Raw genomic sequence first — 17,352 nt, forward strand, 5'->3', positions numbered from 1 at the left:
TGAGATTTCATCTCACTCCAACAAGGCTGGCATTAATCCAAAACACACAAAATAATAAATGTTGGAGAGGCTGTGGACAGACTGGAACACTTCTATACTGCTGGTGGGAATGTCAAATGGTACAACTACTTTGGAAATCAATTTGGCGCTTCCTTAAACAGCTAGAAATAGAACCACCATACGATCCAGGAATCCCACTCCTTGGAATATATCCTAGAGAATTAAGAGCCTTTACACGAACAGATATATGCACACCCATGTTTATTGCAGCACTGTTTACAATAGCAAAAAGATGGACGCAACCAAGGTGCCCATCAATGGATGAATGGATAAATTATGGTATAGTCACACAATGGAATACTACACATTGATAAAGAACAGTGAGGAATCTGTGAAACATTTCATAACATGGAGGAACCTGGAAGGCATTATGCTGAGTGAAATTAGTTGCAAAAGGACAAATATTGCATAAGACCACTATTATAAGAACTTGAGAAATAGTTTAAACTGAGAAGAAAACATTCTTTCGTGGTTATGAGAAGGGGGAGGGAGGGAGGGAGGGAGGGAGGGAGGGAGGGTGGGAGAGGGGCATTCACTAATTAGATAAATTAGATAGTAGGTAAGAACTACTTTAGGTGAAGGGAAAGACAGCACGCAATACAGGGAAGGTCAGCACAATTGGACTAAACCAAAAGCAAAGAAGTTTCCTGAATAAACTGAATGCTTCGAAGGCCAGCGTAGCAGGGGCAGAGGTTTGGGGACCAGGGTTTCAGGGGACATCTAAGTCAATTGGCATAATAAAATCTATTAAGAAAACATTGTGCATCCCACTTTGAAGAGTGGTGTCTGGAGTCTTATACAGTAGCAAGCAGCCATCTAAGATGCATCAATTGGTCTCAACCCACCTGGATCAAAGGAGAATGAAGAACACCAAGGACACAAGGCAATTACAAGCCCAAGAGACAGAAAGGGCCACATGAACCAGAGGCTACATCAGCCTGAGACCAGAAGAACTAGATGGTACCTGGCTACAACCGATGACTGCCCTGACAGGGAACACAACAGAGAACCCCTGAGGGAGCAGGAGAGCAGTGGGATGCTGACCCCAAATTCTTGTAAAAAGACCAGACTTAAAGGTCTGACTGAGACTAGAAGGACCCTGGCGGTCATGGCCCCCAGACCTTCTCCTGGCCCAGGACAGGAACCATTCCCGAAGCCAAGTCTTCAGACATGGATTGGACTGGACAATGGGTTGGAGAGGGATGCTGGTGAGGAGAGAGCTTCTTGGATCAGGTGGACACTTGAGACTATGTTGGCATCTCCTGCCTGGAGGGGAGATGAGAGGGTGGAGGGGGTTAGAAGCTGGTGAAATGGACAGGAGAGAGTGGAGGGAGGGAGCAGGCTGTCTCATTAGGGGGAGAGTCATTGGGAGTGTGCAGCAGGGTGTATATGGGTTTTTGTGTGAGAGACTGACTTGATTTGTAAACTTTCACTTAAAGCACGATAAAAATTATTAAAAAATAGAAAAAAAGCAGGTACCAACCTTAGCATGTTTCTTGACCTTCTGTTCAGAGATCTCAGTTTTACTAGGAGTTGAGGCCGCCTTCTCATTGTCATCATCTGATAGAAAACACTGCCATGTGCTTTAAGAGAATAATAAAACTCGAGACTTTAAGTGTCTGGGATGGTGAGTATAGTAAAACATTTTATCAAACTATACCAGCCGCCGTACTGAACTCTACGAAAGGAAGGAGTCACCCGCACCCCTCAATGGACTGAATAAAAGGTGGGACGTTAATGCCTGCTCACCGCCCCTGACTGGCCCTAAGAGTCGCCACCACACTACAGGCTTTGACAGTACCACGGCTGCCAGATTACAAAGAAAAGGAAAAAAAGAGAGAGTTTAGAAGCACGTCTGAACCCAGGCTGGCACTGGGTGGCAGCAGCGGCGGTGTGCTCTAAATCATGAGGTAAGGGGTGGGACGTGTGAGAGGACAAAGGGGCACACCTCTGTCGGCTCTGTCTTCATGAGGCAAGGCCGTGTCTGTCTTAGTCACCATTTTCCCTCTATCTAGCACAGTGCCTGGCCAATGAACATATTCAAGGATGGTCGATATTTTTAGAAGGCAATTTGGCATGTATATCTCAATTTCAAATGTCTACACCCTGGACCTGGCAACAGGGAACCTCTGAGCTTGTCTGTTCTATTAACCGGCAGCATCGTGAGTATCAGCCTGATGTTCCACCACGAGGCACTAAGGCTGGGTCCTCACTCTTCGTAACGGCCTACATTAGAATCTCATATGTGCTTCCAAGAAAATCAGCACTTAGGTAAAAGTCAGTAAGATTATGGTATTATGATACTGTTTTTAAATCTGAATTTAAGTGAAAAATATTACGTTTATCAGAATATAGCTACCTCTGCTAAAGAATCTTCTATTTGTTTAATGGCTAAGGAAAGGAAGGCAACACGTAGGAGCTGTACCTCTTCTGGATACTGAAGGGTCCACTTCAACACCTTTTTCATAAGGGGTGCCGCCATTCAAAAAGAGATCATAAGTCCTGTAACAGAATGACAAACCATGACAGATGCATGTCGGGGCCATTTTGCAGACGCTGGAGTCAGTAGTGAAATATTTTCTAGCACAAATACGTTCGTAGGCATTTTATTTATGTCTACCGGCAAATGAGAATGATAGTTGTTGGTCCCTCCTCCAGGTATTATCTCAGTAAATAAACACTCTGTTTATTATAAACATTCTAACTATGAACTATGAACAGTAGAAAATAGGTTTTTCCACAAGACAATGAGAAAGTTAGTGTCATTAAAATGTTTTGACTTTAACGACTGTGTTAATGACAAGTTAATGACTTGTGTCTTTTGAAGTATTTTTTCAATGTTTTAAATCATCTCTTAAAATAAAGCCGTTATGAATTTATACTATTTTCAAATTATAAAACTAACATGTAGACAGCTGTAAAAAATGTAAATGGCATAGAAATGGTTAGTAAAAAGTGAAAAATTCCTCCCCCCAAGTTTGGTACCTATTCTACCGTATCTCTTTCTATGCAAACACAAACAAATAACACACAAAGTAAATCTCAAAACTAATACATGCTTTTTCAAGTTACATAATATTTAAGTGCAGAAAGCAGCACGCAAAAGGCCTCTTTAATCCTACTGTGCTCCCCCCTTCCCCACCTACCTGAGTAGCAGAAGGCGGCCCCGGGGAAGAGTTTACAATAGATCGAACCCAACAGGTGCACAGAAAGTGGGGTCCATAGTAAACACACTATTCTGCAACTTGCTTTTTTCCTATAACATACACTGGAGATCTTTCTGTATTAATACACAGAGCTCGATACCATTTAAATAAACAGCTGCCAACTTCTTTCAGAAAGATGGAGCAGACATATTTTTCCTAATTTCTTCTCTTAAGTACGACTAAAAACCCTGACCATTATATACCCAAAACAAAAAAACCACCATTCCGGAGCCTGGGCTTCTTCACGCCCTGCCCCAGGGCAGTGAGGTGACCCACCTTCTCACTGGGGTGATGTCGGGGCGGCGGAGGGGGGACTAGTGAAGTCAGGGAATCTGCTGCTGCCCACCCTCACTGTGGCGTCAGTACAGGCTGCTGGGGAGGGGGTGTTATCTAAACTAACCCTCACAGTATTTGCGGTACTAACTTTTAAAGATGGGGGAAACTGAGGCTTGGAGAAGTTACAGAGCCTGCCTACAGTTACACAGACAACCGAGACCAGAGTCCTGGTTTCTACAATTCCAAACCGGGGATCTTAATCACCTTCCCACTGACTACCCGTTTGTGTCTCTTCTGTGAATTTCTTGTTTATATCTGAAATTTAGATTTCTTTTCCCCATTGTTAAATTTGGACTGCCTTTTTCTTATTAGCTTTTGAGAGCTCTTTTTACATTGGGATGATAATCTGTTGTGTATATTTGCAAATATTTGGCATCAGTCTGCTTTTTTGCTCTTAAATCTGAGGCTTGTTGACAGTGGCTGCCACTATGATTTAAATGTACAACCTGGAGAAGAAAGGGCCTTGGCACCTTGTTCACAGTCTTACCATTCTGTGGACAGAATCAGGCTCTGTTTTCAAGTACAGTGAAACGTGTTAATACCCTAGGAGATTACTGGAGGAGCTCTCAGCAGCCAGCCAGTGAAAACACCTTTAAAACACCTGCTCTGCCTGTGTCGCTCCTTCTTCCCTGGGTGAGACTGTGTGGGCCGTTTTCAGATGCTACCTTAAACACCATTAAAACCCACTGGTTAAAAGCTTGCTCCCCAGAAGTTGCTGAGATGCTGAGAGAACATACACTCTACAAACCCGAGGGATCTAAATTCTAAAATAAAATTGTACAAAACAACTCATTTGGAAGGAACACATAGCCAGCTTACCTGGTTGGAATAGGAGTTCCACTGGCATCAAAAAGCTTAAGAAATGCCCAGCCACAGCTTAACTCTCCTCTTTCCCCGGTGGACTAGGAAGTAAAACAAGAAGGTGAAACTTAACATCTGAGCCAGCCAACATGGTAAGCATACACAAAATCCTCTTAAAGGGAACAGATCAGTATTCACCTTTAAAACTGAGATACTCTTCACAAGAAAGCAAAATGAAACACAGTGGAGTCCCATTTACTTGGAGGTCAGATGTTCAAGGCAGTATGTAACGTGAAAAATCATATTTTGTCAAAGTTTCTCTTGAAAATTCCTTAACCCTTATGATGTGGCAACTGTTGCTAGCATCTCCCGAGTGATGTAAGTACCTCAGGGAGTGATCTCACGTCAGTCACACCAGCGCTTCATAGGCCAATGAAGCTTGGTTTCACTGAGATTGAACATGGACACTAAATCACTCAGCGTCTTCTTGCTTGGAACTTTAACCCCACTGTCCATTACCAGAGGCCAGCACGGCTCGCTTGGGGGCCTGCTCCTCTCCTGTCCCTGCCACCCCTAACACATAGGGATGAACTCACCTAAAAAGAGATGAAAGGAGGAGGTAATCCCATTCTCTAAGTGTTGGCTCTTGGGGTCACCCTGAGGCCGCGTGTACCTACTCACCTACCAAGCTATTCGCGGAATGTGGACCTGTTCAGCCACTACTACAGACCTGCACCCACTGGCTCAGTAGTTTATATGACATCGGTTAACCTAAGTTTCTGGAGTTCCCGCCTTAAAATTACCACTCTACCAGGTCCCTTAATTAGAGCTTTCAGCTACAAGGTTAAGTGCCCTGTGACCCTCTGAGAACAGGCAAACACTGTGCTGAAATGCCACTGGGCATTTTTTACCACCTTCTGCAAAGTCCATCCTTCCCAATTTCCCTTCTGTAAAAGTTCTGGAGATCACTGAAGCAATAAATGTCAACAAACACCCTTTATTTTAAATGCTACTGAAAAAACAGCACTACATATAAAATTAAAATCACTGCCATTTTCATTCCTCAAGGGATTAAAATTCTATTACACATAAAAACTTCAATTGTTTTACTAGTAAATAAAGATCTGTTTAAAAAAACAAAAAACAAAACAAAAAAATCCCTTTTAACCGATACATCAGAAAGCAAGTGACATACGTTGCGAATATAAGAAATTCCAAGCTCAAATAATATTCCAAGGTCTGGGGACGAAGAATTGGACCTGAGAAAACAGTCACCATCAAGCAGGCAAGGCAAGATCCCAGTGACCTGAAACAGTAAAGAAACCAAAGATGGGAGAGGGTTTCAATCCTGTTCTTCTGTAAGGCGTCTGTGCCTTCTGTATCATAATGAGGGTCTTTTAAGGGAAGCAGAAAGCAGACGAAATGAGAGTTCCGAATTTTAGCCTCACCTACATCAAGGAATTCAAATTAAAAATTTAACTTTTCTGTTTAAGAGAAATACCGTTACTGTGACTTACTCTGTGGTTAGGGTAGAAGTTAACGTAAAACAAATACCATACCTGTGTCCCCAGAGGTATTACAAAAAATTGTTTTCATTCATAATAAACACATTGCCGTTGAGTCAATTCCAACTCATAGTGACCCTATAGGACAGAGCAGAACTGCCCCATAGGGTTTCCAAGGCTGTAATCTTTACAGAAGCAGACTGCGACATCTTTCTTCCGTGGAATGGTTGGTGGGTTCGAACCACCAGCCTTTCAGTTAGCAGCCGAATGCTTAACCACTGTGCCACCTTGAGTTCACAATAATATATATTAACAATTTTTCTTTGTGAATAGAACTAAAATTAAAGACTGAATACAAACATTTAATCAACTTTCCTTAAGCATGCCTGGTAAGCTTTCCTATTCCTTCCCCTCGCCCTGGACACCCTAACCCCCTTTCCTGCCTGAAAAACCTGCTCATCCTTCAAAGTGTGGTGTCTCTTCTACACCACTGTCCCTGAGCCTAAGGATGAGAGCTAACCCCACTCTTCTCTGTGCTTTCACAGCCATAAATCTGCCCTGAGTGACAGCTCTCAAAGTACCCACTTCACAGGGCTGCTCCTAGGACCCAATTAGATAACACACAGGACCCAGCACAGTGCCTGACATGTTGGCTGGAGCTCCACAGATATGAGCTGTTTTCTTTTCTTTTTTATTGCGCTTTAAGTGAAAGTTTACAAATCAAGTTAGTCTTTCACACAAAAACTTATATACATCTTGCTACATACTCCCAATTGCTCTCCCCCTAATGAGACAGCCCGCTCCCTCCCTCCACTCTCTCTTTTCGTGTCCATTTCACCAGCTTCTAATCCCGCTACCCTCTCATCTCCCCTCCAGGCAGGAGTTGTCAACATAGTCTCAAGTGTCCACCTGATCCAAGAAGCTCACTCCTCACCAGCATCCCTCTCCAACCCATTGTCCAGTCCAATCTCTGTCTGAAGAGTTGGCTTTGGGAATGGTTCCCATCCTGGGCCAACAGAAGGTCTGGGGGCCATGACCACAAGGGTCCTTCTAGTCTCAGTCAGACCGTTAAGTCTGGTCTTTTTACAAGAATTTGGGGTCTGCATCCCACTGCCCTCCTGCTCCCTCAGGGGTTCTCTGTTGTGCTCCCTGTCAGGGCAGTCATTGGTTGTGGCCGGGCACCATCTAGTTTTTCTGGTCTCAGGTTGATGTAGTCTCTGGTTTATGTGGCCCTTTCTGTCTCTTGGGCTCATAATTACCTCGTGTCCTTGGTGTTCTTCATTCTCCTTTGATCCAGGTGGGTTGAGACCAATCGATGTATCTTAGATGGCCGCTTCTTAGCATTTAAGACTCACCAAAGTGGGATGCACAATGTTTTCTTAATAGATTTTATTATGCCAATTGACTTAGATGTCCCCTGAAACCATGGTCCCCAAACCCCCGCCCCTGCTACGCTGGCCTTTGAAGCACTCAGTTTATTCAGGAAACTACTTTTGGTTTAGTTCAGTTGTGCTCACCTCGCCTGTATTGCGTGTTGTCTTTCCTGTCACCTAAAGTAGTTCTTATCTACTAATTAGTGAATACCCCAACTCCACCCTCCCTCCCTTCCCCCTCTCGTAACCATCAAAGAATATTTTCTTCTCCGTTTAAACTATTTCTCGAGTTCTTATAATTGTGGTCTCATACAGTATCTGTCCTTTTGTAACTGACTAATTTCATTCAGCATAATGCCTTCCAGATTCCTCCATGTTATGAAATGTTTCACCGATTCCTCACTGTTCTTTATTGATGTGTAGTATTCCATTGTGTGAATATACCATAATTTATTTATCCATTCATCCATTGATGGGCACCTTGGTTGCTTCCATCTTTTTGCTATTGTAAACAGTGCTGCAATAAACATGGGTGTGCATATATCTGTTCGTGTAAAGGCTCTTAATTCTCTAGGATATATTCCAAGGAGTGGGATTGCTGGATTATGGGAGTTCTATTTCTAGCTGTTTAAGGAAGCGCCAAATCGATTTCCAAAGTGGTTGTACCATTTGACATTCCCACCAGCAGTGTAGAAGTGTTCCAGTCTCTCCACAGCCTCTCCAGCATTTATTATTTTGTGTATTTTGGATTAATGCCAGCCTTGTTGGAGTGAGATGAAATCTCATTGTAGTTTTGATTTGCATTTCTCTAATGGCTAATGATCTTAAACATTTCCTCATATATCTGTTAGCTACCTGAATGTCTTCTTTAGTGAAGTGTCTATTCATATCTTTTGCCCATTTTTTAATTGGGTTATTTGTCTTTTTGTAGTTGAGTTTTTGCAGTATCATGTAGATTTTAGAGATCAGGCGCTGATCAGAAATGTCATAGCTAAAAACTTTTTCCCAGTCTGTAGGTAGTCTTTTTACTCTTTTGGTGAAGTCTTTGGATGAGCATGGGTGTTTGATTTTTAGGAGCTCCCAGTTACCTAGTTTTTCTTCTGCATTCTTAGTAATGGTTTGTATACTGTTTATGCCATGTATTAGGGCTCCTAACATTGTCCCTATTTTTTCTTCCATGAACTTTATCGTTTTAGATTTTATATGTAGGTCTTTGATTCATTTTGAGTTAGTTTTTGTGCATGGAGTGAGGTATGGGTCTTGTTTCATTTTTTTGTAGATGGATATCCAGTTATGTCAGCACCGTTTGTTAAAAAGACTGTCTTTTCCCCGTTTAACTCTTTTGGGCCTTTGTCAAATATCAACTGCTCATATGTGGATGAATTTATGTCTGGATTCTCAATTCTGTTCCATTGCTCCATGTATCTGTTGTTGTGCCAGTACCAGGCTGTTTTGACTACTGTGGCAGTATAACAGGTTCTAAAATCAGGTAGAGTGAGGCCTCCCACTTTGTTCTTCTTTTTCAGTGATACGAGCTGTTTTTATCATACATGTAGCTGTTCCTTACTAACATGTAAGTTCCCACAATACCTAGGAAGAACACCTTGCACATGGTGGATGCTTAATTTCACCCAACAAAGTAACACATACTTAATATTTATCTCTCCCCAACAGTTTCTCTTTATGTCCTGGGAAACTTTAGAAGATTCTACCCCAAATACTTCACACATACAGAGATGCAGTATCAGAATTGTGAAGCCTTGTGCCTAAAGAAACAGTGTTTCTCACTGGAGGCAGGGTGCTCAGAAGATCAAAACAAACTCTTAGGAGCCGTGCTACACACAAGTATGGGTCCAGGTAGCACACAAGAGGTGGCTGGGCCTCATCCACACCTTGGCCCTCTCCCTTAACCGCCATCTTGCTTTAAGATCTTGTGATGCAATAAGATGTTGTTAGGTTCCCTTGAATCAGTTCCGACTCATAGAGACCCTGTGTACAACAGAACAAAACACTGCCCGGTCCTGTGCCATCCTCACAGTCATTGCTGTGTTTGAGCCCATTGTTGCAGCCACTGTGTCAATCCATTTTGTTGAGGGTCTCCCTCTTTTTCACTGACTGTTTACTTTATCAAGCATGATGTCCTTCTCCAGGAATGATCTCTCCTGCTAGTATGTCCAAAGTACGTGAGACGAAGTCTTGCCATCCTCGCTTCTAAGAAGCATTACCGTTGGACTTCTTCCGAGACAGATTTGTTCATTCTTTTGGCAGTCCATGGTATATTCAATATTCTTCACCAACACCAAAATTCAAAGGTGTCAATTCTTTTTTGGTCCTCCTTACTCACTGTCCGGTTTTCGCATGCATATGAGGCTACTGAAAACACCATGGCTTTGATCAGGCGCACTTTAGTCTTCAAGATGATATCTTTGCTTTTTAACACTTTAAAGAGGTCCTTTGCAACAGATTTGCCCATTGTCTGATGCGTCATCTGATTTCTTGACTGCTGCTTCCATGGGCGTTGACTATGGATCCAAGTAAAACGAAATCTTGACAATGTCAGTATTTTCTCTGTTTACCATAATGTTTCTTACTGGTCTAGTTGCGAGGATTTTTGTTTTCTTTATGTTGAGGTGCAATCCATACTGAAGGCTGTGGTCTTTGATCTTCATCCATAAGTGTTTCAAGTCCTCTTCACTTTCAGCAAGCAAGGTTGTGTCACCTGCATAATGGTGGTTGTTAATGAGTCTTCCTCCAGTCCTGATGCTCCATTCTTCTTCACACAGTCCAGCTCCTCAGATTATATGTTCAGCATACAGGCTGAATAAGTATAGTGGAAGGATACAACCTTGACACACACCTCTTCTCATTTTAAGGCATGCAGTATCCCCTTGTTCTATTTGAGCAACTGCCTCTTGGTCCGTGTACAGGTTCCTCATAAGCACAATTACATGTTCTGGAATTTCCATTCTTTGCAATTATTTATCCATAATTCATTAATACCCACACAGCTGAATAAGAGGAAGGTGAATTAAGGGTTCTTGGGGTGCAGTAACACAAGGGAGTTTGTTGTGGGAGGAAAGTAAATACTAAAGTAATGAGACATTGGAGGTAGAAAAAAGAGTAAAGTAAAACAAGCTGTAGATGAGCAATATTCTAAAAAGAACAAAAAGCTACCTTCCTCTTCACTGAAGAACACAGTCTATACCACCTGGCATCTACGTAATGCTGACTTAGTGGTCTGAAACCACCCAACCACATTCCAGTCTTGACAGCACCTGGGTCTAAAGTCCCCTAGGCATCTCGCTTAATCTTATCTAAAGAAAGCATAGCTCGGATTAGCACAGTTGGAAGATGTCATTTTTGAAAAAACACTCCACTTCCCGATTTTATCTTTTTGTTTTCATTTCTCACCAAATGGACATTTTCAAGAATTAACCCTTGAAGTTCACTGAATAAGATGATTCATAGGAATTGTAACTTTAGTGAGTCAGAAATATAAGTAATTTTTATCAAATTTCTCAAAGAACCTTAAAGAATTTAAAGATTCAAACCTGGCCCCATAGATACTGTACTAAATATAAAGACATTATTTCAGGAATACACTTGATAGACTTGTCTTAGAAATTAATTGGGTAATTCTTAATAGACAGAAGAAGTTCCTTTTTCACTCTGTTCACTCAGCAGATCCTTACCTGGGGAGAAAAGGTCCAGGTTTTGGGCTTTTTAGGCTGCCACGTGGCTCTGACAGTATGAATGTTGCTCAGAACCTGAAATGACATTTACCACATGAAATCCTGTTGTAGAAAGCTCCTTGAAACACCGCCGCTTCCACGTCCCGAATAGTTAACAGAGGTTATACTGGGTGGAGATGGTGGGGGGTGGGGTTCACTCTTTACTTCATGTAACTCTGTAATGTTTGATTATCTTTTTATATCAAGCATGTACAGCTTTTAAAGTTAGCAACAACAACAAAAACCACATTACAGCACTTACTAGTAAAATAATACAGGAACTGAGAAAATGAATTCAGACTCGGACCCTTGTGCTAGTAATAAATTAGATTAAGTGAAATACTTAACATATGAGACAAATTTACCAGAAAAACAAGTGAAATTTCAGGTTAAAAATGCCTTAGGAAATGTTACCCATCTACAGTGCATTACTGTGTCACTAAGGCACGCAATGTTTATATAGCTACAGTTACACAGTCACGGAGTCACAGCCTTTAAGATCTCTAGGCCTCTAAACTGTATTCTTCCTGAAATCTAATCTTATAAAATGCTACACGCGAGAAGTTCATCCTATAATATACACGTAACAATGAAATACAAAAGAAGCTAAAGCTCTATAAAAAACGGTTCAAATTCTATAAACTATAAACCAGAACTGACATCTCCCAAATGAACAGATAATATTTTAGATAAAAATATTTTAATATAACACTTCTAAAACTAGGCTTTGAAAAATAATTTAAAATAATCCCAAACATGTCTTATTAGGTCTAATTCAAATTCACTGCCCTCCACACCCAGGGCTGTGTCCCCTCCACGCCCAGGGCTGGGTCCCCTCCATGCCCAGGGCTGTGTCCCTACTAATCGGCACCTAGGAGTGTGTGATGGGGAGTGGAATACTGTTTTCCACGTGAGGAAAATCCCCATTTCTTTCAACAACTAATACGTAAATGTATTTAAACTCTTTCTGAAATCATATTCTTGACTTGGACTCTGGGAGCACAAACTCCTTCCGATCATCAACAGACGTTTAATGAAGACTGTGTTTTATTTATCCTAAAGGTGCCCCTGGATTTTCCCAGAAGCGTTTCCCTGCTCTAATATCCATGAATTCCTGTACAATCATCAAGATTCAGATTCCATACTATGTGTGCTTTTATATTTCCAGCTTGGAGAACTCTAATTTTGAAGTTTACAATCAAGAGGTAACTTCTGCTTCATAATATTACATCTTTGTTTTATTTACAGACTCTGAGAGCTAAAAAGGACTTAGTCCAACCACCTCACTCTACATTTCTGAAAACTGCAGCCAGACGTTGAGTGGCTGGCTCAGAGTCATACTGCAAAGGATGAAACAATCAAGGTTCAAAAAGGTTGAGAGATTTTTCTGTTCAGCACCTGACATTGAGAACGCACAAGGACTTCTGCTCACGATGGTGCATTCGGTTTACGCTTCACACAGCTGTTCTGCTCCAGATCGCGACAGCTAAGGAGGCAGGTGAAGGCAAAAGCAAGACGAATGTTCCAATGGACCATAAACAGTTGAGAAAAGCACGGAAGTGGGTGAGGCTGGAACCAGGGGTCTCCTGGGCTGAGTCTGGAAGCAGGATGTGGTATGTGTTACAGGAGCTAAAGGTTCTCAAAACATGACAGAAGAACAGGGGCAGCCTTACTGCTCAAAGCCAGAAGGTTAGAAACAAACAAAAAGGTTGCCAACCTTCTTCCTCATAGGAGGCAGTGGGCCTAAGCATATGAGAGGACAGAGACGTCGCTGTGAGTAGGTCATTACGGTGGATGATGTTCAGGTTCTCTCTGTCTTTTTTCTTTTTTTTTACTAGTTGTCCTATCAATTGCTGAGAGAGAAGTAGACTCACTTCTCCCTGTTCCTCCCACTAAGTTCAGAAAACAAACAAACACACTGAATGTTACACATGTGAAGCAAACATAAAGAGCCTGGCAGGCAGAGGGCAAAGTGGACTAGCTAAGGACCACTGTACCTGGGGCACAGCACAGTGGGTGGTGTCAAGAAGGTCTAGTGGGGAGCCTGAACCCCCATTCTCACCTGGATCCCCTGCCAGCATGGTGTATCTCAGAGGAGGCCTGGTTAAAGAAGATCCAGAGTCTCATAATACCCAGGAAACAATAAAAAATCACCCCTCATACCAAGAGCCAGGAAAATCTCAACCTGAATGCAATAGGAGCAGACAATCCACAGACACCAACAGAGAGACGACGCAGTTGTTGGAATTATCTGTCAAGGGTCCTAAAGCAGCCATCAAACAGTGCTTCTATAAGCAATTAAAAATACACTTGAAACAAAATTTAAAAATACACAAAGTCTGAGTAAAGGAATAAGAAATAAGAAAATCTCAAGAAGGAAGATATAAAGAAGAACCAAATGGAAATTCTAGAATTGAAAAATATAATAACCAAGATAAAAAAAAACCTCACTGAACAGGCTTAACAGCAGAATCCAGAAGACAGGAAAGAATCAGTGAACTTGCAGATAGAACCATAGGTACTAGGCACCCTGAACAATGGAGAGAAGAAAAGTGGGAAAGAAATGACCAGAGTCTCAGAAACCCATGGGACTGTAACAAAAGACCTAACATTTGTGTCAACAGCGGCCCATAGGAGAAGAGTCTCAGAAACCCATGGGACTGTAACAAAAGACCTAACATTCCTGTCAACAGGGGCCCATAGGAGAAGAGTCTCAGAAACCCATCGGACTGTAACAAAAGACCTAACGTTTGTGTCAACAGGGGCCCAGAGGAGAAGAGAAAGAGTTTGAGGCTGGAACCATATTCAAGGAAGTAACGGCTAAACATTTCCTAAACTTGGCAAAAGACATAAACCTACAGATTTACGAAGCTGAGCGAACCCCAAACAGGATTAGCCCAAGAAATTTATGCCAAGACACAAAATAAAGTTCTGAAAACTAAGCACAAAGAAACTATATTGAAAGCAAGAAAGGGAAACAACACCTAGGTGAACTGATTGGGGAAAAACAATTCAAATGACTGGATTTCTCATCAGAAGCCATGGAGGCCAGAAGGAAGTGGCACGACATTTTTCAGGAGCTGAAAAAATAACTCCTTCCCGTGTGCTGTCAAGTCGATTTTGACTCATGGTGACCCCATGTGACGGAGTAGAACTGCCCCATAGGGTTTTCTTGGCTGTAATCTTTACGGAAGCAGGTTGCCAGGTCTTGCCCAAACCAAGTTCTCTAAACAAAAACGACATAATAAACAAACAGGAATTTTAGAACATCAGAAAGAAAAAACGGGAACAGTGAAAATACGGGTAAATGTAACATACTTTTTCTTGAGTTTTCTAAATAATGCTTGACAGAGCAAAAATTCTAATACTGCGTGATGTGGCTTTCAATGTGTATAGAGGGAATATTTAACAATATAAACAGGGGACGTGAAGAGAATTAAAGGGCAGTGAGGTTTCTATACGTCACTCACACTGGGCTGCTAAGTTGTGTGTGTATACAGCAGTCCTATAGTGACCACTAAAAAAGCTACAAGCAGATCGACTGAAAACCACCACAGACGATTCAAAACAGAGCTCTAAAAAATTTTCGAGTAACACAAACAAAGGCAGGGAAAAAACAAAACAAAACACAATAGAGAAATAAAAATGACAGGGAACAAAGAGAAAACAAAAAATAAAAACAACCAACTTAAGACTTAGGACTCCCGGGAGTACCCGCTGCGTTTGGATCTTCCTCAGTGCCTTCAGGTAGCTGCTTTTTTGTATTTTTTCCCAGAGTTTACACTTCATATCTCTGGGAGTGCTGTCCCAATAAGAACTTACTCAGTGATTATTAGAAGTGGTGTCTTATTAATTAGTTTTAATAATAATGCTTTTTATTTCTCACTAAAGCTTGCTGTTGTTACATGCTGTCGATTCCAACTCATAGTGATGCTGTGTACAACAAAACCAAACACTGCCCGTTCCTGCACCATGCTCAATTGTTATGCTTAAGCCCACTATTACAACCACTGTGTCATCCATCTCACTGAGGGTCGTCTTCTTCTTCACGGACCCTCTGCTTTACCAAGCATGATGTCCTTCTACAGGGACTAATTCCTCCTGACGACATGTCCAAAGTATGTAAGACACAGTCTCACCATCCTTGCTTCTAAGGAGCATTCTGGTTGTACTTCTTCCGAGGCAGATTTGTTCATTCTTTTGGCAGTCCATGGTACACTCAATATTCTTCGCCAACGCCACAATTCAAAGGCGTCAACTCTTCTGCAGTCTTCCTTATTCGTTGTCCAGATTTCACATGCATATGAGGTGACTGAAAACACCATGCCTTTGGATCAGGCGCACCTTAGTCTTCAAGGTGACATCTTTGCTTTTTAACACTTTGAAGAGGTCCTTTGCAACAGATTTGCCCAATGCAATGCATCTTTTGATTTCTTGACTGGGTGTTGATTGTGGATCCAAGTAAAATGAAATCCTTGACAACTTCAATCTTTTCTCCGTTTATCATGATGTGGCTTACTGGTCTAGTTGTGAAGATTTTTTTTTTTTTCAATGTTGAGGTGTAATGCATACTGAAGGCTGTGGTCTTTGATCTTCATCAAGTCCTCTTCACTTTCAGCAAGGAAGGTTGTGTCATCTGCATAACGCAGGTTGTTAATGGGTCTTCCTCCAATCCTGATGCCCCATTCCTCTTCTTATAGTCCAGCTTCTCAGATTATTTGCTCAGCATACAGACTGAATAGGTATGGTGAAAGAATACAACCCTGACACACACCTTTCCTAACTTTAAACCACTTAGTATCCCCTTGTTCTGTTTGAACGACCGTCTCTTGATCTATGTACAGGTTCCTCATGAGCACAATTAAGTGTTCTGGAATTCCCATTCTTCGCAGTGTTATCCATAATTTGTTATGATCCACACAGTCAAATGCCTTTGCATAGTCAATAAAACACAGGTAAACATCCTTCTGGTATTCTCTGCTTTCAGCCAGGATCCATCTGACATCAGCAATGATATTCCTGGTTCCACGTCCTCTTCTGAATCCAGCCTGAATATCTGGCAGTTTCCCGTCAAGATACTACTGCAGCCACTTTTGAACGATCTTCAGCAAAATTTTACTTGCGTGTGATATTAATGATGCCAAAAAAACCCAAATCCAGTACCGTCAAATAGACTCCAACTCATAGCGACCCTATAGGACAAAGTGGAACTGACCCATAGAGTTTCCAAGGAGCACCTGGTGGATTCGAACTGCTGACCCTTCGGTTAGCAGCCGTGGCACTTAACCACTACACCACGAGGGTTTCCGATATTAATGATACTGACTGATAATTTCCACATTCAGTGGGATCACCTTTCTCTGGAATGGGCATAAATATGGATCTCTTCCAGTTGGTTGGCCAGGTAGCTGTCTTCTAAATTTCTTGGTATAAACAAATGAGCACCTCCAGCACTGCATCCGTTTGCTGAAACATCTCAGTTGATGTTCCGTCAATTCCTGGAGCCTCGTTTTCCACCAGTGCCTTCAGTGCAGCCTGGGCCTTTCCCGTCAGTACCCTCAGCTGCTGACCATATGCTACCTCCTGAAATGGTGGCACAATTCTTTTTGGTACAGTGACTCTGTGTATTCTTTCCATCTTCTTTTGATGCTTCCTGCTTAGATTTATTGAAGAAGCACTCTTGAAAAAGTAGAGCATGAGTGCTTGTGTAACTAACATATGTGTTCTATAACTTCACAATTCTGAAATTTGACATAAATTAACTTCATAATTTAACTTCTATTGTTCTGGTATAAAGACTGGAACATGTTATTCAAAATAAAACTCCAATCTCTGTTCTACATTTTTATGTATGGACTAGGGAGGACTCAATGGTACCTGACAGCACAGGGAGAAGTCAGATAAGGAGAAGCTGCGCTTCCTCTTGGTCACTGGCGACACCTAGTGGCTGCTTTGTGGAAGGGGCACTCATTCAAACAAGTTCATTTGTGTATGTAAATTCAGATGGAAGAATTCTCATTTTCATCCTGCTGAGAGTTATAAATACGCTCAGTGTCAGCTAAACCAAAGCCTCCATGAGCGCCTCCAAACATGGCCCTCTTCCACGGTCCCCCTCTCCCACGGTCCCCCTCTCCCACGGTCCCCCTCTTCCACGGTCCCCATAGCTCTGTCACGCCTGACGCCTCTTCCTCAGCCTCTATGTCCATCATCAGTGTCATCTTCCCCTCCTAAATCTCTCTGTCCACAGCTCTGATCTCCATGTCCACTTCTCTAAGTTATCACGACCTCCCATCTAGTCCCACTCACTGAATTCTCTGTAGTGTTCTAAGTACTTCACTTA

At 42.0% G+C, this 17,352-nt stretch overlaps 1 protein-coding gene across 6 annotated transcripts in view; it reads right to left on the reverse strand.

The window, feature by feature from the left end:
* Positions 1-17,352, reverse strand: part of NPHP1 (nephrocystin 1) — a 92,857-nt gene that overhangs the window by 22,329 nt on the left and 53,176 nt on the right. For all 6 annotated transcript variants that reach the window (XM_049857630.1, XM_049857632.1, XM_049857629.1 and 3 more), the window contains 5 exons: positions 10,974-11,048; positions 5,599-5,709; positions 4,422-4,504; positions 2,486-2,562; positions 1,544-1,643 (listed from right to left, as the gene is read on the reverse strand). In XM_049857630.1, coding sequence (XP_049713587.1) covers positions 1,544-1,643; positions 2,486-2,562; positions 4,422-4,504; positions 5,599-5,709; positions 10,974-11,048 — 446 coding nt within the window. The remainder of the gene's footprint in view (positions 1-1,543; positions 1,644-2,485; positions 2,563-4,421; positions 4,505-5,598; positions 5,710-10,973; positions 11,049-17,352) is intronic.

This window comes from Elephas maximus, chromosome 17 (genome assembly GCF_024166365.1).
Source record: "Elephas maximus indicus isolate mEleMax1 chromosome 17, mEleMax1 primary haplotype, whole genome shotgun sequence".
Lineage (NCBI taxonomy): Eukaryota > Metazoa > Chordata > Mammalia > Proboscidea > Elephantidae > Elephas > Elephas maximus.